Source organism: Hibiscus syriacus, unplaced genomic scaffold (assembly GCF_006381635.1).
Source record: "Hibiscus syriacus cultivar Baekdansim isolate YM2019G1 unplaced genomic scaffold, ASM638163v2 tig00016637_pilon, whole genome shotgun sequence".
Taxonomy (NCBI): domain Eukaryota; kingdom Viridiplantae; phylum Streptophyta; class Magnoliopsida; order Malvales; family Malvaceae; genus Hibiscus; species Hibiscus syriacus.
In genome coordinates, this window is record NW_024062389.1 from 455,610 (window position 1) to 482,284 (window position 26,675).

Consider the following 26,675-nt stretch of genomic DNA (forward strand, 5'->3'; position numbering starts at 1 on the left):
TTAAACTACGAGAATCTTCTAGATCTTTTAGTAAACATTTTAATTTCTTCATCTTTTTTCTCATTTGAATCATTCTCTTCTTTGGTAGATTTTAAAGTTATTCCAATCTTCTTCTTCTTCTTCTTCTTGTTTTCTCCTTCCTTGAGTCTCATCTCATAGGTAAGAAATGATCCAATTAGCTCATTAAGTGTTTTCAATGACCATTCTTTTTGCCTCCAAAGACACAAGCTATAAAGAAACTTTCTCATAATTTCTCCATTTGAATATAATTTCCAAAAACTCTTAAGCTCATTGATGATTGTGGTAAATCGATCGGACATAGCTTTAATATTTTTATCAGACTTAATCTTGAAATCCTTATAAATAAGTGTAAGAATACCAATCTTTGATTCCTTCACTTGAATCATACCTTGATGAGTTACTTTTAATTTTTCTCAAATCTCCTTTTCATTCTGACTTGCTCTTTGGTACAAGAAGATCTCATTGTTTCTTTCATGGAATTGATGACCCATCAATGATGACATCCCAAACTGAGAGATTAATTGCTTGAATACACAACATCATCATATTCTTCTAATAAAAGTAGTAAATACCATTGGAAAAATGAGGCTTGAAGATGATGGAGTAATCATAGATGATAATGTAATTGAACTCTCCAAAAGACATAATCAAAAAGATGTTAAGCCTTCGAATGAGTTAAGTTTTGATACCAATTGTTGAGTCAATCAATTAAATAAAATAATCAAGAGGGGGTGAATTAACAAATAAAAATTTGGTGGAAGCTTGGAGAAAATAGAAAAAATGAATGCAAGAATTTAGAGTGGTTCAATTTCCTCAATAAAGTTTACATCCACTACCTTGGCTACCACACTCAGGATTTTCATAAATTCACTAATTTATATCAACCTTTGAGAGTAATGTGTAACCTTACAAACTCCCTCAAGACTTATACCCCAAAGTCTAGAGACATTCTCTTAAAGAGAAAAATTATAATTAAAAACTTTGAAAATCTCACAAGGAATGTGTTTGTACAATTCAAGAACAATGAGAACACTAGAAGAAAGAATTACAAAAGAGTACAAACTAGTATTTCCGGAAGCAAAATGGAATATGAATACAAATGACTTCTTTTTCGTTCAAAAATGGTCATTCTAGCTTTCTTTATGATCTCGTCTTCATATATTCTTTAAGATCTTGCTTTTATAGCCCTTCAATCAATTCTAGCCGTTTGAGTATTCGTGGGAGTTAATATAACATTTAGAGATAAAATTTTCTGCAATAAATGCTGTCAAGATGTGTATGATATTAATACTATAATACTACCTACATCAATTATAAAAAATATAGCTGTTGCAATCAAGAGTATTGATACTTCACAAGCAGTATCAATATTACTGTTATAAGTATCCATATTACTGTTATAAGTAGTATCGATACTGAATGAAATATTGGTACAGATTTTGACTTCGAAGTTTGATTTTCTAAAATGAGGATCGTTACTCTTGGAGGAGTACTGATATTACTCAAAAAAATTTAAAGGACTTAATATCAATACCACATGAACAATATCAACATTGTTCATAGGGTGTCAATGCTTCATGAAGAAGTATCGATACTATAAAGCTAAAATGTCCATTTTGATCGTTTAAAGTTATAAACATTTAGAAAAAAATGTTTTACAATTATGTTAAATGTTTGAAAAAATTCTTCAAGTGAGATAAGGAAAATGGAGCTTTAGAACTTAGAAAAATTTTATATTCAAACTAAATATAATCTTAAAAATTGTTTAAAAGTTATTTAACACTTTTGATATATCATAATCATCAAAGCATGTTCAACAAAATATATTTCTTAGATTTAATTTATAACACCCTAATATCACATTTACGATCATCATAATCACTTGAACCTAAATAAAACTTAGATTTCCATTTTTCCTAGAAAATTACTCATAAATCTCATTATGAATACTCTTGATTTTTTATGATTTCTTAAAAGTTTATTGTTAATTTATCAAAATAACTTCAAATACTTATTGATATGATAGAAAGTTATTAGAAACTATTTAGAAACTGATGTTAAATATTACATTAGAAATAGTTATTTCTATAGTAATTCTCGTCGAAATTTTTATAAGAATGTAAAAAACATAACTATATTATTATTTTTTGAAGATCAGTCTCATTAAAAACTCATCTTATAGCTTACAAGAGAAAAACAATACCCAATTAACTATATTAAAAAAAGAACCTTTATTGTATACATCTTTAGAAAATATATCGGGACAAATCGAATTAAAAAATAAAGAATTACCACATTTAAGGACCCATATAGTTAATGTATAACTTTATTGCACATTCGATTTACGAAGACAATAGAGAATTTCCTATTGTTATGAAAAATGTCATGAGCCTCTTGAATGTGGAATGCAAGAGTGGAAATGTCCTCTTCTGCACGAACAACCTTACTGGGAAAATTTAAATGTATAATAGTTTAATTTAGGGTTAAGGAATTTACGCAACCGAAAATATGATTAAAAAATGAAAAATTTAAATTTAGAAAAGAGTTTATATGAAAATTAGTTGCAAAACAATAAGCCCATAACTGAGAGAAAGCCCATTAAATAAATGCCCATTAAGAGCCCAAACAATTTCATCTCCCCTTCCCTTCCACTCGTAGCGCGCCCTGTGAACGGATAAACCTGCTGCTCCTTTTCTCTCTTCTCTCTCAAAGCTCTGAAACTTCAACCGACGAAAAATACAACAATAATCGAAATGCTGGCAAGCTCTAGCGGCGTACGAAGCACGCCGTGCTATGCTCAGCTGTCGCATTTCACTTTCTCCCTCCGCCTTTCATCTACAAACCGACCTCGCTTTCTTACTCCTAAAAAATCCTCCAAGTTTTGCTCTCTCTCGCTGCTTTTATCCGGAAATAGCGTCGGATGTAACCGCTTTGCCGTTAGAGCTTCGGCCGAGCCGGAGGTTTCCGAGTCGATTACTGCTGCTGCTGCTTCCGGTTTACTGCAACCTGTTTCTGTCAAAATTCCTTTCGGAGGTAGAGAGGTAAGCTTGGAGAACTTGTTATTTTAATTTTGTTATGAAAACTTAACTTTGGAATTATGAATTTTGTTATCTAAATATTTTAATTATTTAAAATATTTTGGTGCTTTCTTTTGATTGAATGTAGCCTTTTAACATTAGCTTGCGAAAAGAATGGAAAATCTTAGCAAATTCAGAATCATGTGTTATTACTTGAACTTCATCCTGAAGATGTTTAACAAACGAGTATATAATATGTAGCTGCTATTTCAATAGTTGGGAAAATACATAGGCAGTTTTCTTAGAAAATGGTGACCGTAACTTTTTAGCATTGCTTTTCTTGCTCAGATTTTGCACTCTGGGTTAGTTAAATTGCTATTTTTATTTTGGTGTTGTTTCTTCTTGGGTTTCATATTCATAACCAGGTGAATACTGTGCTGAACCTGATGTTATTTAGCAGATTACATAAGTAATTTTGTTGTTTGTTGCAGATTCTTATTGAGACAGGTCATATAGGGAGGCAAGCTAGTGGTTCTGTGATGGCAACTGATGGAGAAACAGTAAGTGCTAATTCTCTTCTATGCATATCCTAAGAAAACATATTCAAATTCAATGCATTTAGATTTGTGCTTATCATGTATACTTTTCATATTTTAAAAGAAATAGTGGAGGTTTTATGATTATTTTTATTTTTTTTGTAGATTGTATACACATCTGTTTGTTTATCAGATGTTCCAAGTGAGCCTTCTGATTTTTTCCCCCTTAGTGTTACTTATCAAGAACGTTTTTCGGCAGCAGGTCGGACTAGGTGTGTCTTTTTCCTATCCTTCATTCTTTACATTAATTAGTTGAAATGAACTTATGTATCATGCTTAATATTTTTCTGCTGCTTCAGTGGTGGTTTCTTTAAACGAGAAGGGAAGACAAAGGATAATGAGGTACTAGTCACAGCTATCCAAGTGTGGAATTTTTAGACCTAGTTGACATATGAAGAATTCTTAGAACTATGGGCACTAACTAAGTATTTCAATACCATATTGCTTGGAAGTGGTTGCTTCATCCATTCTATCATTTAATCACTTAATATTTGTATTTGTCCCAACTAAAATGTCCTTGTTCAAAAAGTTAGAATACTCAATGCTTCAGTTGCCCATATTACTCTCCAGGTTACCATTAAAGGGTAAGAGACCCACTGAGAAAATTATTACTTTGACCACCATTATTGTCACTTTCCTGATTAGGTTTTCTCAAAATTAGTATTTAAAACTGACTATCCTAGGATAATGTTTGTATTTTAATTTGGCACAGGACTTGATGTCTGAGAAGCTATTTTCTTCAGTTTTCTTCAATAACTTGATGTTATTTTATGGCTTCCATCACTTCAGGAGTCACTAATTCAAATGCCTTATAAGTTGTCATTTACTATTATCATTACCTTATTGTTTGTAGGTTCTTATTTGTCGGATGATTGATAGGCCATTGCGTCCAACTATGCTCAAGGGATTCTACCATGAAACTCAGTTACTATCTTGGGTAAAATCTTATTTCTTTTTCCCACATGATTGTTATCTTCAAAGCGTTTTAGCTGGCTTATGTTGACTTTTGCAATTTTGATTTATATTGTGTTTTTATGAAAATTCATTTTTCGAAATTTGATAATTTAGCGATTCTTGAGAACATGATGTAAAAAAAATAGTGAACTTTATTTGTTTTAAATCCACTCAACAAGGTTTTAGATCCTGATTGTCAGCCGTGGCTAAATAAATCTTTTATATTGTTTACTGCTATTATTTCAAACGTTAGCTAAAATGAGAGGTGACCAACCCTCTTTGTTCTCCATGCTTGGTAAGCTTCTTTTTTTGGCTGCTTGTTAATTCCTTTTGACTTCTCTTTAATTTGAAGGACTGCATCTTCCCTGTTCATATGTTGTTGTATTGAGTTTATTGAAAGAGCCTGACCTAGATGTTTTACCATGCTTTGAAATTTATCGTGCTTAAAAAAATGAGTGAGAGAGAGAGAAAAACGTAGAGAGAGAGAATTTGAAAGAAAAGTCAGATCCCGATAAGTGTTGGTCGGCGTTTATCGACAATCTGAGTAGGAGGGTTTCTCGTTGTTCGCTTAGGGAAATATTCTTAGTCCATGGTCCTGTTATGAGAGTTTTTATTCCCAATCAAATAAGAAATCCAAAATACAGATTTTCCACCTTTGCTTTTGTTCATTTTAAGAGGGAGGAAGATTTGAAGAGGGCTGTTAATGAGTTAAACGGGGTTGTGATTGATGGAAGGAAGATATCAGTTAGTCCTGCCAGATTTAAGGATGAACGTTCAAGGTCAGGGGTGGTGCATACTTCTTCAAACAAGGTTTCTGGTCAGATTAATGCAGAATCTTCAAAATCAAGAGAAAGAGAAAATATTAACAGAAGCAGAAGGGACGACAGATCTTATAGGGATGCTCTGATGTCAAATGGGAATACAAGAGGGAACAAAGAACTATTGTCTGAGGATTTCCAGAGGAGGAATGCTAAGAAAAATATTTTGGAAATGCATATTCCATCAGAAAGTTCCAACTGGGTGAAGAGGTCGTTAACAGGGATTATCAAATACTCTTTTCAAGTTGAGTTCATTTGGAATGCCTTGCTAAAAGAAGGCTATGATGTTCAAATTGCTAGATGGGGTTATGTATGGAATTCTTGCGTGTTAGTTCTTAAATCTCACGAGGAGATGCTGGATTTATGGAGCAACAAGGAAGAGGTTTTAAAGCAGTGGTTTGAACGAGTGGAACCTCTGCTGAATGAGGCCGGAGTTCCTATGGCCTTTTGCATGGCAGAATTAATAGGGGTTCCTTTGTTATGTTGGAATGAATCCTTCTTCGAGAAGTTGGCTGGTAGATGGGGCAATGTGGTAGGTATTCATGATAGTACAAGGAAAAGAGAAGACCTCACAATGGCAAGAATTTTATTGAGGGTGGCAAGCCCCTTTGATGTTCCAGAGGTGATCACTCTTGGATCTTATGGAAGATCATTCAAAGTAAGTATCAAGATTGGATCAACAAGTGAGTATTCAAGTTTGTTTTTCAATAATTTTCCAGTGGAGGATTCCGGTGAGGCATTTTTTGAGAAGATTATGTCTGAGGAGGATAAAGACTGATTGTTGTCAGATCATGGGGAAGGTGAGGCATGTACATCAAGGAAAAATCGTCTGTCAGTGGACAATTGGATTGACCAGGGAGTGTTTCGGGTTTCTGGAGGAGTTAGTGAGGACAGACAACTATCAAGACTTTCCTTAGATAGGAAAGGTATTAATTGTGGTATGCCAGAAAGTCAGAATGTTGGGAGTTTAAAAGTTGGTGAGTTTGCAGGTTTGGGGATTAGAAGCCAAAATTATTCGGCTGATGGATCTCAGGCCCATTTTGAAGACTCTGGGTAGTCTGGGTCAAAAGACTTTTTGGGTTTCATTTCTGGGCTAGCATTTACAATTAATAAGTTTGGGGAATTGATTGAGAACCTTAATTTAGCAGGAAAAAACAGGAAAATGTTTTGAAGTATTGGAGACGAGCCCAATTGCAGAGAAGTCGGTTAATGCAAAAATAGAGGCCGAAGAAGAAAGCTTAAGACCAGTTGAACTGGTCTCAACTAATTTAGGAATCAACTCAAGGGGGAGACAGTTATATCGTTCTAGAAGAAAGATCACAAAAGAGAGTGATGTGTTGGAGACTAGAAGTTTGAGCAGTTGCAAAAGGGTTTATAGTAGGTCGAGGGAAAGAAGATATTGGTATGGGGATTTGTTGAACCTCTCGACTGAAACAGATGGTATCATAGTTAGGCAGAGAAAGTTTGATGTGGATTCCAGCACTAAAAAACAACTTTGTTTATCAGCAGAGCACATTGCTGATGGGAGTCTTCTTCCTCGCATTGACAATGGTTCTGGGGATGGGAGCGTAGAGAGGGAGATGGAAGGTTACTTTTCAAAAGGTGAATGCTTAAGATCCAAATCTGGTTTGTTAATTAGAAGGAAGAGAAGAACTAGAAGGATCCTGTTTCGAGAAGCCCTTGACCAGGTGAGCATTGATACAACATCCTCCTCAGTTTTCTCGACTTTATTGAAAGAAGCTGTAGAAACTTGGGAGGTTAGTAAGCTTTTGGGGGTGTCTTTTAAGGAAGGGAAAGAAGCCTTTTTGGAAAAAATCATAGCTCTAGAGAAAGGCTTGAATGGGGTTAATCAAGATTTGGTTGATTGAGGGTTTTGTTTGTACCTATTTCCTTTTATGAAGATGACAAAGTTAGTAATATGTTCATGGAACGTTAGGGGTTTGGGGAAAAATGAAAAAGAGGGCTGTTTAAAATTTAGTCACTAGCTTAAATCCTACTTTTCTTTGGCTGCAAGAAACTAAGACTGAGAAATTTAAGAGGTCTTTTTTTAGAAGAAGTGGGATTAATAAGCTAAAAAGAGTTTTGGAATCTCCTTCAATTGGATCAGCGGGGGGCCTGTTGTGCAGTTGGGATGACAATATTTTTGAATTGGATAGTCACTTTATTAGCAGGAGATTTATAGCTACTTTTGGTAAATTTTGGAATAATAATTTCAGTTGTGGTTTCATCAATGTATACGGTCCAGCAGTGGAGGAGGAAAAATCTGTTTTTTTTGAAGAATTAAGCAGTTTTCTTAGTGGACAGAATTATCCCGTTTGTGTGGGAGGGGACTTCAATGTCTATTTACAAGAAGATGAGAAGATGGGCAGAGGTCAAAATAGGAGTTCAATGGAGATCTTTAATGAGTTCATTCTTCATACGAGCTTAATTGATATTCCTATGAATAGGGGTAGGTTCACTTGGTGTAATAACCAAGAGAATCCCACTTTTGTAAGATTGGATCGTTTTTTGGTTGATTGTCAATTTCTAGCGTTGTTTCCGGACATTATGCAGTCTCTTCTACCAAGATCATTGTTAGATCACAATGTATAGTTCTTCTGAATAAAGGAGTGGACTGGGGTCAAAAACCGTTTAGACTATTCAACTATTTGATGGATGAGGAGGGTTTTGAGGATCTGCTTATTTCTTCTATACAGAGTTGTAAGAAAAGTCAGAAGAAGGCAGGTGTTTTTAGTCTTTTAAGGAACACCAAACATGCAATAAAGAAGTGGTATGGAAACAGAGATAAGTATATAGGAGCCTTGATTTCTGAGTTAGAGAAGAAAAATTCGATGATAGAGGCTGATATTCAACAAAAGCAAGGTGCTGTCGCTAGTGAGGTATTAACAGAGTTGAAAAATTATAGAGCAGAATTGTGGAAACTTTACAAGATCCAGGAGCAGATTTGGTTTCAGTACTCGAGATCTAAATGGATTGAAGATGGGGATCGCAATACTAAATACTTCCATACCTTTGCTACAATTAGGAATAAGAGGAATGCTCTGGTTGCACTAAATTTTAAAGGAGAAACAATTGAAGACCCTACTGCAATTAAGGCCAAAGTAAAAGATTATTTTTTAAGATCTACAATGACCGATCTACTTTAGAAATTGATGACTTAAAACTGGATTTTTCCAGAATTTCTTTGGAGCAGATTCAGTTCTTAGAACAGGAATTTTCAGAGGAGGAAGTTTGGGATATTGTGAATGCTTGTGGTAGTAACAAAGCTCCGGGTCCTGATGACTTTAATCTGGGATTTTTCAAGAGGTTTTGGCAGATCCTTAAGGAAGATATTATGGAATTCTTTCATAATTTTTACTTGGGGAAGGAATGGGAACATGAAATAAATCACACATTCATTACTTTTATTCCAAAGATTTCAAACATTGGTGGTCTGGATGATTATAGACCTATAAGCTTAGTTGGTGGTTTGTATAAGATCCTCTCTAAATGTCTGTCAAGGAGACTTAGGAGCTGCATTTCAGATTTGATCTGTCCATGTCAATTCGCTTTTATCCCCAGTCGACAAATCTTGGACTGCTCCCTCATAGCCAATGAAGGGATCGACTTTTTGAAGAAGAATGGTTTAAAAGGACGTGTTTTTAAAGTTGATTTCAAGAAGGCATATGATACTCTTGACTGGCCTATCTTGTTCAGAATAATGAAAGAAATGTGCTTTGATTCTAGATGGATAGGTTGGATTTCGAAGTGCATCACATCAGCAACTATTTCAGTATTGGTGAATGGGGTTCCAACCGAGGAAATTCCAATGGCTAAGGGTCTTCGTCAAGGTTGTTCCTTGTCTCCATTGTTGTTCAATATAGTTGGGGAACTCTTGAATTTATTGATACTTAAGGCTGTTTCAGAGGGGCTTTTTTCGGGTTTGGTCATTAGAAATGAGGAGAGGAATTTTAATTTAACACATCTTCAATTTGCTGACGACCTTATAATTTTTTGTGGTGTGTCGAAAAAACAGATCTTGAATGTGAAGAGGGTGCTTTGAGTGTTTGAGATTATATCTGGACTTCAGTTGAACTTGAAGAAGTGTAAATTGTTTGGGGTGAACTTAAAGGATGAGGAAATTAAGGATTGGGCAGCTTCGATTGGATGTTCAGTGGGTTCTTTTCCCTCAGAATATTTGGGACTCCCTCTTGGTCCATACAGAAACTCCAACATTCTGTGGGATCCAGTGGTTCAAAGCTTCAATAAGAGGTTAGCGGGCTGGAAAGGCTTCTCTTTGTCACTGACAGGCAGGTTGGTTCTGATTAAATCAGTCCTATGTTCACTTCCTATATACTTTTTGTCAATGTTCAAGGTTCCAGCTTCAGTATACAAGACCCTTAATTCTATTATGTCAAATTTTTTATGGGGTGGTGGAGATGGGAAAAAGAAGATCCATTGGGTAAGCTGGAACGACGCTTGTAAACCAAAAATTGAAGGAGGCTTGGGAGTTTCTAATTTAAATGTGTTGAATAGGGCATTATTGGAGAAGTGGGCTTGGAGGTTTGCTATTGAGAGGAAGGCGATTTGGAGGGAAATGCTTTGCATCAAATATAAAATGGACTCTTCCTTGATGCAGTTTGACAATAATGTTTCTCCTAAATTTTCTTAGATATGGAGATCTATGGTGAGTAATCATTTTAAAGCTGATTCGATGAGCTGTAGTATCAGAAGCAAATATAACTATAAAATTGGTAATAGGAGGATTATTCGGTTTTGGCAAGACACTTGGGCATTGGATCATCATTTGATGGTCATGTTCCCTAGACTATTCTCTATTGCAGTGAACAAAACTGGAAGATTATTTCAGTTTGGGGAATACAACTCAGGGGGCTGGTTTTGGAACGTTCAGTTGAGAAGGGAGTTGAATGATTGGGAATTTGAGCAATGGTCAAATTTGATGGCTGTTATTTTAGATTTTTCTATTTCTGCTGATGCTGTTGATTGTTTTGGAAGGGGACTGGAGAAGGGGTTTTCACTGTTAAATCATTTGCCAATCTATCTTATTCGGGTACTTTCGATTTGGAGGAAGCTAAATTTTGGAAGTCTATTGTTTGGAGGGGCCTGCTGCCTCCGAGAGTGGAGACTTTTCTTTGGCAAGTTATCTTAAAGAAGCTGGTAGTGAAGAAAACTCTGGTTAAGAGAGGTGTTCAGGGCATAAATGATACTTTGTGTCATCTTTGTAATCTAGAAGAAGAGTCTTCATCTCATATATTTTTTTCCTGTTCGGTGGTTTGGCCAATATGGACTAAATTCATAGGCTATTGGAATTTTCAGTCTGTTTTTCATGAAGATGCTAAAAGATTCTTACTAGCATGGACTGATTTGAAGACCAACTCTCTTATTTGGTCATTTATCCCTGGAGTGGTTTTATGGACAATATGGAAAACTAGGAATTTTATTGTGTTCGAAGGAGGGAAGCTTGATCGAGCAGGAATTTTCTTTCTAGCAAGGTGCAGGCTTGCTTCATGGTTTCTAGCTAGGGAAAATCATATTTCTATTTCCAAGGATGCTCTTACTGCTGACCCTTCCTTGGTGGATTCTTGCTCATCCCATTCTAATCGGATTTTAACTAAGTTTCCTTGGTCCCCTTCTCCAAAGGGTTTTATTAAACTTAATGTGGATGCGGCTACTTCTAGTGATTGGAAGAGGAGTGGTTTAGGTGGTGTTCTGAAAGACATGTCTGGTTCGATTCTTGGCTCCTTCAAAGAGCCTGCTGGTCCGGGGCCTCCAACTTTGATGGAATTGAAAGCTATCCTAAAGGGATTAGATTTTTATGAATCTATTCGCCATAGGTTTAAAGATAGATTGATTATCGAGAGTGATAGTAAGGTGGCAATTGGCTGGGTTAAGGATGTTGTTTCATGTCCTGTCGTTTATGTTCAAATTGTTAAAGACATTATTCAAAAGCTTAGTGTTTATGAAGGTCTTATTAGATGGGTTAGTAGGACAGCCAATATAGAGGCAGACGTCCTAGCTAAGGCTGGTATTGGTTGATAATTATGTTCTGTTAAGGGCTACTTCTTTTTGGTTTTCTATCTCTTGAGGGAGATTAGACCTTGTATTACTTTGTAATTATTTGAGGTTAATGAAATCCTAGGGCACTCTTTTCCTCCTTCCGCTTATTAAGAAACTATTTTCAAGTTCCGTTAATCATGAAGGGGGTTTTTAATGAGGCCTACTATTCCTATCAAAAAAAAAAATTATCGTGCTTATGTGTAGAGCAGAAATTGTTCCTCTAATGTGAAATGTCTACCTGTATTACCACTTCAAACTTTAACATGTTGATTTTTATTTATTCTTTTATTTTTCCTTTGCGGAAATATTTGCATATATGACAATGTTTTCATTAGGAAAATACTAAAACTAAACTATATGTCACATGAGTGCAGTAATATGCAATTTTATTAGACTTTGTACCTGGTCAAAGGTTATGAAACATGGACACATCATTCACCATTTTGTGCTAATCTTGTGCATATGTCTAACACAGACACATGACATGGTGGGATACATGTCATGCGCATAGCGATGTACCAAAATTTATGGAAAAGTCATTATTTTTTTTTAGAAATTCCCATGTTGCTGTGTCTGCTTCCTTGGTTAAGGGGAAGTCTATACTTTGATACAAAGGGAGCAGTGTTGGGTAATCTTTCCCAAGAGAACTTACTTCCCTGTTGATTTCTCCTCTCCCTCCATGTCAATGCATCCATGCTTCATGGTCAAGGGAGAGAGTATAATTTGGTACAAAGGGCAACATTAGGTAAATATTTCTATTTTCTTCTAGAATTTACTTCCCTGTAAGGAGGTGATTCGAAGCTTGCTCCTCTGCATCCGTTTTATTGGAAACTCTTGGCCTTTGTGGTTGATCTTGGTGTATATGATTTGAGGCGTTTGTTTTATTTGGCTTCTTAAAGTTGTTTTGTGTTGTGGTGTCTTTCGGGCCAAGCTCAGGTTTTAAGTCTGGTCAGTCTTATTTGAGGCTGTTGTTGTAGCTAAGGTGGATTAGGCAGAGTTAATGCTGTTATTTAGGGTTGTTTTCGATTGTTTTTTGGTGTGCTGTTTATGTTGGGGGTGGATTTCTGGTTGTATCTTGTAATTTCTTATGTTCAATGAAATCCTAAGGCACTCTTTTCCTCCTTCCGATGATTAAAGAGTTATTCTTTAAACTCCTTTAATCAAGAAGGGGTTTTTTAACGAGGCCTTCAATTCCTATATAAAAAAAAAGAATTTACTTCCCTGTTTCCTTCTCCTGGATTTTCCTTCCATAGAAGCTGTTTGCTTTGTCACCTGAACTACTTGGCTAGCAGATCCTCCCTGTAACATTCACTTTGATATACTTAAAAGATGCATGTCCAGAATGTTATTGCACTATCTATAGCTGGAAAGCACTTATTATAGGCAGATGTTTGTCTTAGTGGATGCCAATGTTGCCTTTGTTTGATCATTGTTCTAAAAGATTATGTACATGATTTCATTTAGGGTTCTCGTTTTGTGTTGATATATTTTGTAATATTTGTGCGAAAGCAATATACACTTAGAATTCTGTTGTCCATGAAACAGATTATCTGCTGAGGGTAATTTTGACCGATAAGTTGTGCATTATACGCTCCTCTCTGTGCCTTGTGCTCTATCTTTGATGCTTGCTTTCTAGAGTTCGAGGCATTAGTTACATGTGTCTTATATGCACTTCATTGTCTGGTTCATATCTAAATTGTGTTCATCTTTCAGGTTTTGAGTTATGACGGTTTGCATTGCCCAGATGCTTTAGCAGTTACTGCAGCTGGTATAGCAGTGTAAGGCTTATAATAGTTTCGGTTCTGCTTACCTTTGTGGCTTTTGTGATATTTACAGTATTATGCGGGATATTGTTTTGAATATATGCTCACAAATGCCACAGAGCTCTTTCAGAAGTTCCACACTCTGAAGCTATAGCAGGAGTTCGAGTTGGTTTGCTTGGTGATAAATTTGTTCTGAATCCAACAATAAAGGAGATGGAAGACTCAACACTAGACCTATTTTTGGCGGGCACAGATAATGCTATATTAATGATAGAGGTTAACTTCAATCCTAATTCTTTGTATTAGGATATAGTGGATTATAATGAACTTTTACCATTTACTAGAACACATGGCTGCTGATCTTTGTCTTTTCTAAAGGATCTTATTTTATGTTTTCCTTTTATTGTTTTGTTCATATAAATATTTTAATAGGTTTATGTGCTGTTTGTATGATTCCATCTAAATCGTCTCCTATAAACTTTACCTCTTTTTTGGACATTGGAGTCTGTTCTAATTGTCGTAATAAGGGATTTCCAGTTAAGAATCATGAAAGTCAGCGTCTCTTCCTCTACTTGTTTGTTGTTATATCCTTTATTTTGTTCCATGATTAGAATGAGGCTTATGGTTGATTTGTTTAACAGTTCTGCATCTGCAAGTTATTTCTTTTGGGATTGCCATAGAGCATCTTCACAGTCTGAGAACTGTAATAAAAAACATTATAAAATGAGTTCACAGAAGAATGAGAAAGTGGACATGGTTTAAATTTAAATTAGTACGAGATAGTGTGTAACCCACTTTCTCAGGTGAGATGATAGGAAGATCAGAGATTTCATAAACAACAATTTATGCACAGAGACATTCCCTAGTTGTATGCAGTGATGTTGGTAACTGTTACCTTTATAAGGACCATGGAATTTCTTATAATAGGGTTAATTATTGTATAAGTTGCATTTGCGATTGGAAATTGAGAGTCGAGTCTTGTTGAGTGAGCACTTACTGCATAATCATTTAATGTACTTCTATTTAACTTGTATACCTAAGGAAAAAAAATTCGTACTATTGATGCTATGTTGAAGTAGGTTGCTCATAGGACATTTGTTCATGATAATTGGTCATGTGTGAGCAATTCACACACGCCGACATAACGGATTCATAGATGTGGAGCTGTCTTATATCTGTTTATAACTTTTTTCTGCTCCTCGATAATCGAATGGTATGAGGTACATAAAATGCAAAAAAAAAAAGGTGAATGGTCAAAGAAGGATCATAAATCATTCTCCCCAACGGTGTTCAATTATAATTTTTTTTATCATTATTACGAGCTGAATTACTATTATTTATTTCACTTCTTTTGCCTGTATGAATGCTATTCAAGATTATACTTTGCTCCAGATTTTTGTTTTCTTATTTACTTATTTTCTTATTTAACTACCTCTCATTGGCATGTTGAAAGTCACGAATGCTTCCAAAATTTATCCCTTACAGGGCTATTGTGATTTTCTTCCTGAAGAAAAGTTGCTTGAAGCGGTACAAGTGGGGCAGGTTGTTTCTTAGAACTTTGTATACTTCTTATCTATTATTTTATTTTTTAAGTCACGAGTTATCAATTTCTAGTCATTTAAGGAACTAAGTTCTACAATTCCATTAAAGTTGTTATGTCCTAGTGCAATGGTATCAATCTACTTCCTTGGTTAGACCTAGTAAACAGGACTGGAGAGAGAGTGTTTAAGTGAGAGGCTAAGATTTGAATTGAATGTGTTAAATTAAGAATTTGGTAGATTTATTATGAAAGCCTCGAAAGAAAGTTCAAATTCAATTCTATATTAAATAAAAGAGGACTGGGTTTGTAACCATTTAATTGAGATTTTCATTTAATTTTCTGCTTGAGATACATGTCTTATTATTGTCCTCGTGTACTTCACGTTTTGATAGCTTATATACATTTTAAAGGCATGTTGATTTCTCTTGTTTTCTGCATTAGATACGTCTTATTGATGTCCTTGTGTACTCCACTTTTTGATAGATTATTTATATTTTAAAAGTTTGTTGTTTTCTTCATGTCACTTGGATGTGTATTTTAGATTCTATGTTATATCTTCTTCTTGGTATTTGGTTTATTAATTGTAGGAAACTCAATAGGCAACTTTGAAATGAATGAGCATTGAGTATTAACCGTATCTTTCTTGACTGGGACCTGTTCTATTTTAGAAGTTGAAGAGATTATATTCACTGGTATAAATAGATACGTGCATATGCATTTTTAGTTGCAGTTATGCATTTACTATATCTGTCCTGCATCATTATGCTGAAAGTTTGTTAGCATTTCCCCCAGTATATGAAGTATCTAACAAATGCCACCAAAGAAATCTACAGATTATAATATTTTATCTTGTCTATATCACTAATAACAGGATGCAGTGAGAGAAATCTGCAGTGCTGTGAAGGCTTTAGTCAAGAAGTGTGGGAAACCCAAAATGCTTGATGCTATCAAATTGCCACCACCTGAGCTTTATGAGCTCGTGGAAGTATGACCCTTCTTTTTTGTTCCCATTAACATGTATTGTCTTATTTTTTTGAATTAATTTGATATTGTTTTTACTAATATTTGTGATCTAATTCAATGATGGTAGCTCTCATTTATTTATTTTTGATAGGAATGGTAGGCCTCGTTAAAAACCCCCTTCATGATTGAGGATCACAATGTGCTCCTTAATCAGCAGAAGGGGGAAAAGAGTGCCTAAATAATTCACTGATAACCACAAATTACAAAACTTAAAAACAACCATACAATCTCTCTTACAAATAACCTACCCAAAGCCTAACAGATAACCCAATCAACCTAACAAAAACATCGTATCTATCCAATACCAGCCTTAGCTAATCTATCAGCCTCAACATTGGTTGACCTAGCAACCCATTTAATACTCCCATTCAAACCTCTAATCATATCGACAATAGCTGTCACAATGTCTGAGTACACATAGGGACAGCGGTCGATATTCTTGACCCATTCTACTGCTAATTTACTGTCTGATTCAACTAATAACCTATCCTTAAAACTCTGCTGAATCGAAGCAAAGAAGGATAGCCCTTTCTTAATAGCCTTAAGTTCTATCAAAATAGGAGGACCTGGACCAGCAGCCTCTTGAAAGGAACCCAACACCGAACCATCGTGAGCCCGTAGGATGCCCCCAACATCACTCTTCCTCCAATCTGCAGTCACGGCCGCATCAACATTCAACTTAATAAAGCCCTTTGGAGGGTGAGACCAAGACACAACTTTGATAATAGGAGAGCTTGAGAAAGAGCAACAGTCCCCAAGTGTAGGGTCACAGATTAGGGAGTCCTTAGAAATAGATACAACCTTGTAGTAAGCTAGGAACCAAGCAGCCAACCTACATCTTGCCATAAAGAATAGATCAATCTGATCTACCCTTCCCCCCTCGAACACAACGGCATTCCTATATTTCCAAATTGTCCATAGAACCACCTCGGAATGAAGGTCCAAATTTTAGAATTAGGAACCAATTCATCCCAAGCAACCATAAAACTTTGAGCATTGACTTGAAGAAACTCCCCAAAGACTCATAAATTTGTTCCATAAAGACCACGCCACCAAGCAAGAAAATAATAAGTGTGATGAGGTTTCATCCGCCTTTTCACACAAAGGGCAAGCAACATCAACAATAGCTGCGACTCCTCTCCTCTGTAACTCAAGTTTTACTGGCAGTCTCTGCAGCACCACTTGTCACAAAAATACCTCCACTCTAGGAGGCACTAAACCCCTCCAAACATAATTCTTCCAAAAAGGATCTTCTGTACCAGCAGGACGACAAGACTTAACACACGAACTAACAGTATAGACTCCTTCCCCATTTCCACACCAAACCAACCCATCTGATAAATCCTGAGAAAGAGTGACATTATGGATCAAAGCCATTAAATCAGCATACTGAGATAGTTCCCAATCACTCAAATGCCTTCTCATATTAACATGCCAAGACCACACTGTTGACCGAAACTCCCCAAACTCAATAAGCTTCCCATTCTTGTTTATAGACAACACAAACATTCTGGGAAAAATCACTTTAAGAGGGGAATCAAGTGCCCAACTATCAAGCCAAAATCTGATGCTCCCTCCATCCCCCACTCCGACTTTAAACTTACTTCGAAACTTATCTCCAAACTGATCTTGCTTGAAATGGTTATGGACCATCGATTTCCAAATCCAAGAAGCATGTGCAGGAAGTTTCTCGTTAAACATCAGAAAACTGGGATCCATATTGTATTTACAGCAGATAACCTTCTTCCACACTGACTCTTTATCATTAGCAAACTTCCAAGACCACCTCCCTAATAGAGCTCTATTAATATAACTAATGTCCAAAGCACCAAGACCACCCACACTTTTTCCAGAGCACACTTTTGTCCAATTAACCCAATGGATTTTTTTGGCCTTAACTCCTCCCCATAAAAATATGGCCATAATGGAATTTAGCTTGACAATCACCGATGAAGGAATCTTGAACATGGACATGCCCAAAACTGCCTTCAGTAAAACCAGCCTCCCTGCCATTGATAAAGTCTTCGCCTTCCATGTGGCTAGCTTCGAATGAAACTTTTGAACTATCGGATCCCACAACATAGAATTTCTCTTAGCACCAAGAGGCAACCCCAAGTACTCCGCAGGAAAATGTCCTACTAAACACCCAATAGCATTAGCCCACTGACGAACCACTTCCTCATTAATATTAATACCAAATAATCTGCTCTTAGACAGATTAAGCTTCAGGCCAGACATGACCTCAAACACACGAAGAATCCTCTTAACATTAAGAATCTGAGTCTTCGAAGCATTGCAGAAAATGATGAGATCATCTGCAAATTGTAGATGAGATAAATTGACCGAGGCCTCATCTTTACCAACCACCAGACCACTAAACAAACCCGAAGATACTGCTTTACGGAGCAGTAGATGAAGCAGTTCTCCAACAAGATTAAACAACAAAGGGGACAAGGAACAACCCTGTCTAAGGCCTATAGCCATAGGAAATTCAGCAATTGTAACCCCATTTACCAAAACTGATACCGAAGAAGTAGAAACACATCTGAATCCAGCTACACCATTTTGAATCGAACCCCATCTTAGCCATGACTTTAAATAGAATATCCCAATCTACCGAGTCATAAGCCTTCTTGAAGTTTACCTTAAATACACAACCCTTCAAACCTTTCTTCCTCCATAAATCAACTCCTTCATTAGCAATAAAAGAACAATCCAAAATTTGTCTCCCTGGAATAAAAGCAAATTTAGTCTCACTGATAATATCATTAATGCAACATCTCATCCTTCTCGAAAGACACTTAGAAAGGATCTTATACATCCCACCTACAAGGGAAATAAGTCTGAAATTATCTAAGCTTCCAACATTTGAGCCTTTCGGGATGAGGGTTAAGAAAGAATGGTTAATCCCATGCTCCCACTCATTTCCTAAATAGAAATTATGGAAAAACTTCAATATATCACCTTTCAAAATAGACCAGAATTTCTTAAAAAAACCCATGTTCAGCCCATCAGGCCCAGGGGCTTTATCACTGTCGCAAGAATTGATAGTCTCTCAAATCTCATCTTCTGTAAACTCCTTCTCTAACAAAAGATTCTGCTGCATAGAAATTCTCGAAAAGTCCAACTTAATATCCTCCACTTCCAATGTTGAACAACAATTAAAAGCTTTGAAGAAGTGTTCCCTGACACTAGACTTGATAATACCTGGATCTTTGGTAGTGACACCATCAACATTGAGAGCAAGCAGAGAATTCTGCCTCCTCCTAATGGATGTGCAAGTGTGAAAATATTTAGAATTACGGTCTCCACAATTAACCCACTTCTCTCTCGAATTTTGAACCCAAATTTGCTCCTCGATTCTGAGTAGTCTCCAAAGTTCATTTCTCAAGAGCCTCAACTCTGTCAAATTGACAACAGTGAGACATATTTTGTTGCATCCTCATTTCAATCTGATGAATTTTATCTTGTATCACAGAAATGTCCACTCGAGGAAACTGTTTTCTATCCCCATACCAGCTCTTAATAGCAATCTTAGTATTCCTGAGAATGTTAAAAATTCCAGCACTTGACTTCTCTTCCTTGAACACCTTAATAGACTCAGCAACCATCTTCTCAAAACCATCCTCATTCAATAAATAGCTAAACAGCCTAAAGGGTCTCTTACCCCAATTTTCTTTCCCAGTCTCCAAAATAATTGCATTATGGTCGGAAATAGATTTAGGCAATAGAAACTGGTTGATATCGGAGAATTCTGCTAAGAAATCAGAGTTCACTAGAAACCTATCTAATTTTACAAAAGTCGGCAACTCCCGATTACTGCTCCTGGTAAAATTCCCCCCAACAAGTGGCAAATCAATAAGCCTCGCTTGCTGAATAAAATGATTGAAAATTTCCATTGAATTCCTGTTCTGAGCTCTTCCTAACTTCTCCTCTTCATTTAAGTAGGCATTGAAGTTCTTATCAAAAAAAAAAAAAGTAGGCATTGAAGTCCCCACCCACACACAAAGGAATACTGAACCCGCTTAAAAACATTTCCAGATCATCGAAAAAACCAGCCTTCTCTTCCTCCACAGACGGACCATATACGTTTATGAAGCCACACCTAAAATGGTTGGACTTGAGCTTACCAAAGACAGCAATAAACCTCCTATGAATATGTTGATCTTCAACCTCAAAAGTACAATCATCCCAACAACTTAAGATACCACCAGATGAGCCAATAGTTGGTGACTCAACGAACCCCTGCAGCCTATTCAAACCACTTATCCTGAAAAAAGATGTTGGAAACTTTTCTAGTTTTGTTTCTTGAAGTAAAAGAACCAATGGTTTTTTCTCAGAAACAAGTCTTTGCACAGCCCTATGTTTCTCTTTTTTACCCAACCCCCTCACATTCCAAGACAAGATACTTAGCTTAGTCATAATACTCAAAATGAATATAACCCAAAATAGCCGAAGGACATAACTCGAGGTCAAGTAGCCCCACTCAACCCTTTCTCCAATTCAACAATCTTATTTAGAAAAGCTTCCTTCCCCTCTTTGAAAGATATCCCCAATATCTTGCTAATTTCCCATGTAGCAATTGCTTCCTCCAATAGCAAAGCAAAAGCTAAAGAGGATAGTGTATCAATACTAGTATGATCTACTGCTTCCCTAATGAGATACCTTTTAAGTCTTCTGTAAGGTCTGTTCGCCCTAGATCTGTAAGGTCTAGTTATAACTTGGAGTCTTGTCTCTCAATGTTATGTAATTATAGCAGTTTCAATGTCATCTTGTTTTTCATGTATTTAATTCTGTACCTTTTCGTTTGTAAATTCTTCTATACAAATTGTACTTTGTACTAATGAATGACTATTTTCTATATACAGAAAATTGCGGGTGACGAATTGCATAATGTGCTTCAAATTAAGAGTAAAATACCAAGAAGAAAAGCCATCTCATTGTTAGAAGAGAAGGTTATAAACAGATTGACAGATAAGGGATATATCAGCATAGATGGCACATCAGGATCTGTTGAAACAATACAAGACTTAATTGATGAGGATGATGAGGATGAAGAAATTGTTGTTGATGGTGAAGTAGATGAAGGTGATGTACACATAAAGCCGGTTTCTCGAAAACCCACTCCATTGGTGAGTTGTAAATAGGGTAATTGATATTTATTTTCCAGTCTTGTAATATTTTAAATATTTGGCTTGTCAATTCTGTAACACATTTTCTTATTGCTATTGTTCTATTATAGTTTACTGAGGTAGATGTGAAGCTGGTATTTAAGGAAGTTTCATCCAAATTCTTACGGAGACGTATTGTGGAGGTATGAAGGGATTTTTTTTTTCCAATTAGAAGACGATTTTTTTTGGGTCCAAATAACCATTTGTTCATAATAATTTTACCGGTATTTAATTTGTATTAGTTATGCTTTTTATTCATAGCAATGAAGCACCAACTTTGAAACCATGGACAGCTTTTTTCCTTATCCCTGAAGATTTATATTTATTCTGTCTGTATTCTTTTGTTTTCCTGATTTTTAAAGTAGTTTAAGTGCAATCAGTGTTAATTTATAATTTTGTGTTACTTAAAAAAACTTTATTTTCTAAGACCACCATCTTTTTCATTGGCAATTTCTTGCAGATTAGGATCCAATAAGTTCTATATTTTCTGTTTGGATTTGGAATTCATGAGTCATGTCACATTTTTACTAGTTTTTTGCTCTAGAACACTCCATTTGTTCTCTTGAAACTTTTCTCAAGCAGCAAATCGTGTCATCTTATTTCAATAGTATCTGATTATCCCATTAATGCTTGACTACACTAAGAAAAGGTGAATAACCATTGTTTTCTTCTTGGGTATGGGTCACATTTCAGCCAAACGTGATTCCTTTGCAGCTGATTCTCTCTCTTAACATTTTATCTTGAACTGTTACAGGGAGGAAAAAGAAGTGATGGGAGGTCCCCAGAAGATATACGTCCAATCACATCAAGATGTGGATTGCTTCCAAGGGCACATGGAAGTGCTCTCTTTACACGTGGGGAGACACAGGTTTGTAAGTTCAGTGTGGTTGCTTATAGAATGTTTAAGTGTGAACCTATCATTTCTGTTACCATATGCATGCTTGTCTTAGGGATACGTAATTTAATATGTCTTAATGACTCTTATTCCTGATCGCTTGATGATTTCTGAATTCTGGTTTACATTAAGGTGTCACCATAGTGATATTCAGTTTAATACTTCCATATGTCTGTTCCTGATAGACAAGTTTGCATTTTTTCCTGACTATTGATTCATCTGCATGATGCTCAGTTGCTTATTGCAATGTTTTCACTTTTCCTTAGTCCTTATTTTATCTTTGTCATCCATCCTCCTTTTAGTCATTGGCAGTGGTCACACTTGGTGATAGACAAATGGCACAAAGGCTAGACAATCTAGCAAGTGTAGAGGAATTCAAGAGGTTCTATCTTCAGGTCAGTCTGAAATATTCAAGATCTTATTCTTTTCTTCAGTTATCTACTACAGTTCCTTTATGTATACACTAGTTCCTGTTTTAGTGGAACTGAACTTGTCAAACTTGCAGTTGATCGTTGACACCACTAATACAACATTTGTCTTCATCATATACCTTATTAATGAATTTGTGTTGATAAAAGAGAAACAAAGACCATAATCTACTTGGCCTTTTCTGTTTAAATTAGAACTATTCACTGAAAATTTGTTGCATGCTTCTCTTCTACTTGGTCGCCCTGACTAATAGGTTGGTGTGTGATTTACCTGCAAATAGAAGTGATAAACATGGATAATATTGATATGGTTATTCGGTTATCATGTTCATGTCATACTTTTTAAATAGATAATTATTATGATTTGCTTTGTGATCCCATAAAATTAGTTAGATGAAGTGCTTGATTATTGAAAATGTAAACGATATGGTGAAATGGATAAAATTTCATTTTACCATAATAGTTTTGTAGAACAAAGAATAATTCCATGTAGTTAATTTTTTCATGTTATGATTATGTTATAGAAACTTTTTGCCCTGGAGAACTAATGTTGAGTTCATTTTGAAAACTGCTTATCTACTTATTCTCTTGTTCAATTCACATGTACCTGCAGCTGTACTGAAACTCTAGTCAAAGTATAAATAGATGCTTAATCTACTCTGACTTTCTTCAGTACTACCTTTCCTAGTAGGGGAAAGTTGTACTCTTGCCCAGTCAAGAGCTGTAGATGATGGTCATATATTTAAATAAGTGGAGTTTTCATAATTAAATGGGTAAACCCTTTCCCTGAGAGAGATCACCTAACAACTTGCGGTATTTTATCTGATATTTCAGTACTCATTTCCTCCATCAAGTGTTGGAGAAGTCGGACGAATGGGAGCACCTAGTAGAAGAGAAATTGGACATGGAACCCTTGCAGAGAGAGCTCTTGAGCCAATATTACCTACTGAAGATGAATTTCCTTACACTATACGAGTTGAAAGTACCATTACTGAAAGCAATGGTTCCTCAAGGTGTTTCTGAACATTTTGAAGTGTCCAAATGCTTGCATGCACTTGTCTGCATTTAAAACCTCTGTTTCTTTAAGAACTGCATGTCAAGTGTTTTAAGGTGTGACATCACTTAACATGAAGTTTTGCTGCATAACAGTATGGCGTCTGTTTGTGGAGGTTGTTTGGCATTGCAAGATGCTGGTGTTCCACTAAAATGCTCTATTGCTGGGATTGCGATGGGTTTGGTTTTGGACACACATGAATTTGGAGGAGATGGTACACCACTTATTCTTTCTGACATTACTGGAGCCGAAGATGCTTCTGGAGATATGGATTTCAAGGTCTTCTCCATGGATTTTATTTATAATCTGTGATCTATTTTGTTCAATGAAGCATTCTTGAAAGATAAAAATTATGTTAATGTCCTTGCAAAGCTGGTCACAAAGTTACATAAATTACCTTATAAGAATGTTATTTGCAGGTTGCTGGAAATGAAGATGGCATAACTGCATTTCAGATGGATATAAAGGTCACTGATCATATACTATTGTAATCCACTTTGGACAGTTGTCGTGTTTCCTCTGGTGACAACAAATGTTTTGCTCTTACGTCTGCCTTTCTGGCTCCAGTTACTGATGTGTGTTTCAAAACCTTTTGTCAGTTCTAGAATATAATAGATGATTATTGTTCTTCTCTGACAGGTAGTAGGGATAACCTTACCTGTTATGCAAGAGGCACTCCTACAGGCAAGGGATGGGCGCCGACGTATTCTTGGTAATGTAAACCTGTATTGTCTTGATTATACGGAGTTAATAGTGTGGTTTTTACACGTTGCATATAATTGGACGTGGCATTATATGTTTAATTGTACGATCTTTTCTGTTTCTGGTAGAGTTGCTTCCTGCCCCTTTTCCAATATCTCGTACTCACTCCATCCCACTAAATATGTCTCTTTTAGATTTTAAAATTGTCCCATTCAAAATGTCCTATTAGAAAAATCAACAAGTAAAAACACTTACATTTCTTTTTTTACCCTAATATGTGCCATTCTTTTACATCTATCAAACAAAATTTTCAAATCTATCAATCACTTTTTGAGGATAATTTTTTTCATTTCTTTTATCTTATATGACATGGCATATAGTCAAATTTACCTCCTAAAACGCACAATTTACAAAACTACTATGAGAGAGTGTCAGAGAGAGAGAGCGGGGGAGAGAGAAAGTATCTTAGGTTTTCAGTCCTCCGGCGAGGATTGGACGGTGTTTGTGGACAATTTGAGTAAGAGAGTTTCCTGGAGAACGGTTAAGGAAAGTTTTCAACAACAGGGTCGTGTACTGCGAGTTTACATTCCGAGTAGTTCTAGTAAACCAAACTACAGAAACCATACGTTTGCTTTCTTTCAGTTTGCGACGGAAGAAGGATTGAAGAAGGCGGTGGCAAATGTGAATGGTATTTGGATTGATGGAAAGAAAGTATCTGTCGGGTAGCTAAGTATTAGAAGCAGAGGTCTGGACATGTTGCTAGTAGAATTTCAAAAAGGGAAGAAGATACCGTTGTACAAGGGAGGCAACTGGAGAAGAAGAGTTGGTATTGAGTCTTTCAATCGATTAAGGGATGAAAGATCATTTAAGGATGCTTTAGCTTCCAATGTTGGGCTGAGGGAAGTTCCGATGAGCAATGAGAAGAGGGAGGGGCCTCCTAGAAAGGAATCAGGGTTGAGGAACTTGTGGGAGATGCATATTCCTACGAAAGAATCGGATTGGGTGAAAAGATCATTGACAGGGATTATTAAAGCCCACTTCGACTTGGAAATAGTGTTGAAGGGGTTGGCAAGCGATGGGATCAAAGTTAAGTTAGCTAAATGGGGTAATGCATGGAATTCATGCATTTTAACCTTTGCTTCAGTGGAAGAATTAAAGGAGGCGTGGTCGAGCAGATTTGAAGAATTGTCATTCTGGTTTGAATGGCTTGATACGCTTTTGAATGAGGAAGGCTTACCGATGTCTTTTTGCTCGGTTGAACTAGTTGGAGTTCCATTATTATGTTGGAATGTCCCATTTCTGGAAAAACTTGTTACAAGGTGGGGGAAGATGATTTGCATACATGAATCGACGGTTAGAAGAGAGGACATGGTAGTTGCAAGGGTACTGTTGAGGGTGGCTAGTCCGTTTGATATACCGGAAACAGTCACACTGGGATCGTATGGGAGATCTTATAAGGTTAAAATTAATTTGGGCTCGGTTAGTATGAAACATAATGATTTCTCATCAGCGAATTCAACGGCGGACGACAGTGGAGTGTATAAGGAAGTTGTAGCATCTGAGGAGGGAGAAGATCGGTGTTCAGGAGGGTTTGGTAGGCTTGACATATTAGCAAAGGATACTAGAGGTAGAGTAGACACATGGTTGGAAGGGGATGATTGTACTGCTGTGGCTGGCGGCTGTGGTGGTCAGAAATTAATGTGGCAGGTAGGAGAAGGTCAACCTAGTGGAGCAACTGTGTCAGAACTTCCAGAAGAAGGTTTGAATTTAAAAGGGGATTACCTGGGCCTCGGGCTGAGAAATAATTTATGCTATGGTAGTGAAAAAGCTATGTCAGATGATTTGAGTGAGCCCATCTCAAAAAATACAAGATTTTCACCAGTTGGGCCTGCTGTTAAATGGCTTATGGTAAACAAAAAGAATATTGGGTGGAGATACAAGGTATTATGCAGCAGATAGTTTTGGATGAAGCAAATGTGCAGAATTTGGTTCCTGTTAGGCCTGACTCTAATTTAAAAATTAATGCTGGAGGATACAATGATAGAGTACAGCCTCAATTTAGAGGCAATTCAAAAAATTCTAATGCTGAAGTGTTAGAGGAGGTTGTTGATTTGGAAAAAGAAGCAAGAGGTATGGATGAAACAAAGGTGGAAAGGGAAGCCATACCAATCAAAAAGATTGAGAATCAGGTGCTGGGAGCTAATAAGGAGACTCTTTTAATTGGTTTAAGGAGTTGGGGTCCTTTAGATCACATGTCTAAAAGTTTGTGCATTAGGAATGTCCCGGTTGGAAGGGGGAATAGAGGAAATGTTTCTAGAGTGTATAGAAGATCTAGAGTAAGAAAGGTTTGGTTAGATGCGAGCAGAGAAGATGGGGTATTACAAACTAAGGATTTGGTTCATCAGAGCAAGAGAATTCTCAATCCTCAGTCAATTTTATCCAAATCCCTTGGTGGAAGGTTCTACTAATATCGAGGAGGAAATCAGTGTCCCTTTGAATTCAGCTGTGGATATGTCTCAGAATCAAGGGAATGTAGAAGAGTATTCTACAGGAGCTAAATCTGATTCACGGACAGCAAGAGAGAGTAGAAGAAACAGAAGGCTTTTGATTAGAGATGCTTTGGATGTGGTTAGTTG

General features: G+C 36.3%; 1 protein-coding gene across 2 annotated transcripts in view; it reads left to right on the plus strand.

Moving 5' to 3' along the window:
• The first annotated feature begins 2,662 nt into the window (after window positions 1-2,662).
• LOC120208583 (polyribonucleotide nucleotidyltransferase 1, chloroplastic-like) overlaps window positions 2,663-26,675 on the plus strand; it is a 37,072-nt gene continuing 13,059 nt past the window's right edge. For both annotated transcript variants that reach the window (XM_039207809.1, XM_039207810.1), the window contains exons 1-17: window positions 2,663-3,062; window positions 3,530-3,598; window positions 3,740-3,846; window positions 3,934-3,976; window positions 4,488-4,571; window positions 13,177-13,241; window positions 13,346-13,502; window positions 14,712-14,768; window positions 15,638-15,751; window positions 20,658-20,921; window positions 21,032-21,103; window positions 21,715-21,828; window positions 22,158-22,250; window positions 23,118-23,296; window positions 23,433-23,616; window positions 23,757-23,804; window positions 23,977-24,049. In XM_039207809.1, the coding sequence (XP_039063740.1) occupies window positions 2,775-3,062; window positions 3,530-3,598; window positions 3,740-3,846; window positions 3,934-3,976; window positions 4,488-4,571; window positions 13,177-13,241; window positions 13,346-13,502; window positions 14,712-14,768; window positions 15,638-15,751; window positions 20,658-20,921; window positions 21,032-21,103; window positions 21,715-21,828; window positions 22,158-22,250; window positions 23,118-23,296; window positions 23,433-23,616; window positions 23,757-23,804; window positions 23,977-24,049 (2,011 nt within the window). In that variant the 5' untranslated portion in view covers window positions 2,663-2,774. The remainder of the gene's footprint in view (window positions 3,063-3,529; window positions 3,599-3,739; window positions 3,847-3,933; window positions 3,977-4,487; window positions 4,572-13,176; window positions 13,242-13,345; window positions 13,503-14,711; window positions 14,769-15,637; window positions 15,752-20,657; window positions 20,922-21,031; window positions 21,104-21,714; window positions 21,829-22,157; window positions 22,251-23,117; window positions 23,297-23,432; window positions 23,617-23,756; window positions 23,805-23,976; window positions 24,050-26,675) is intronic.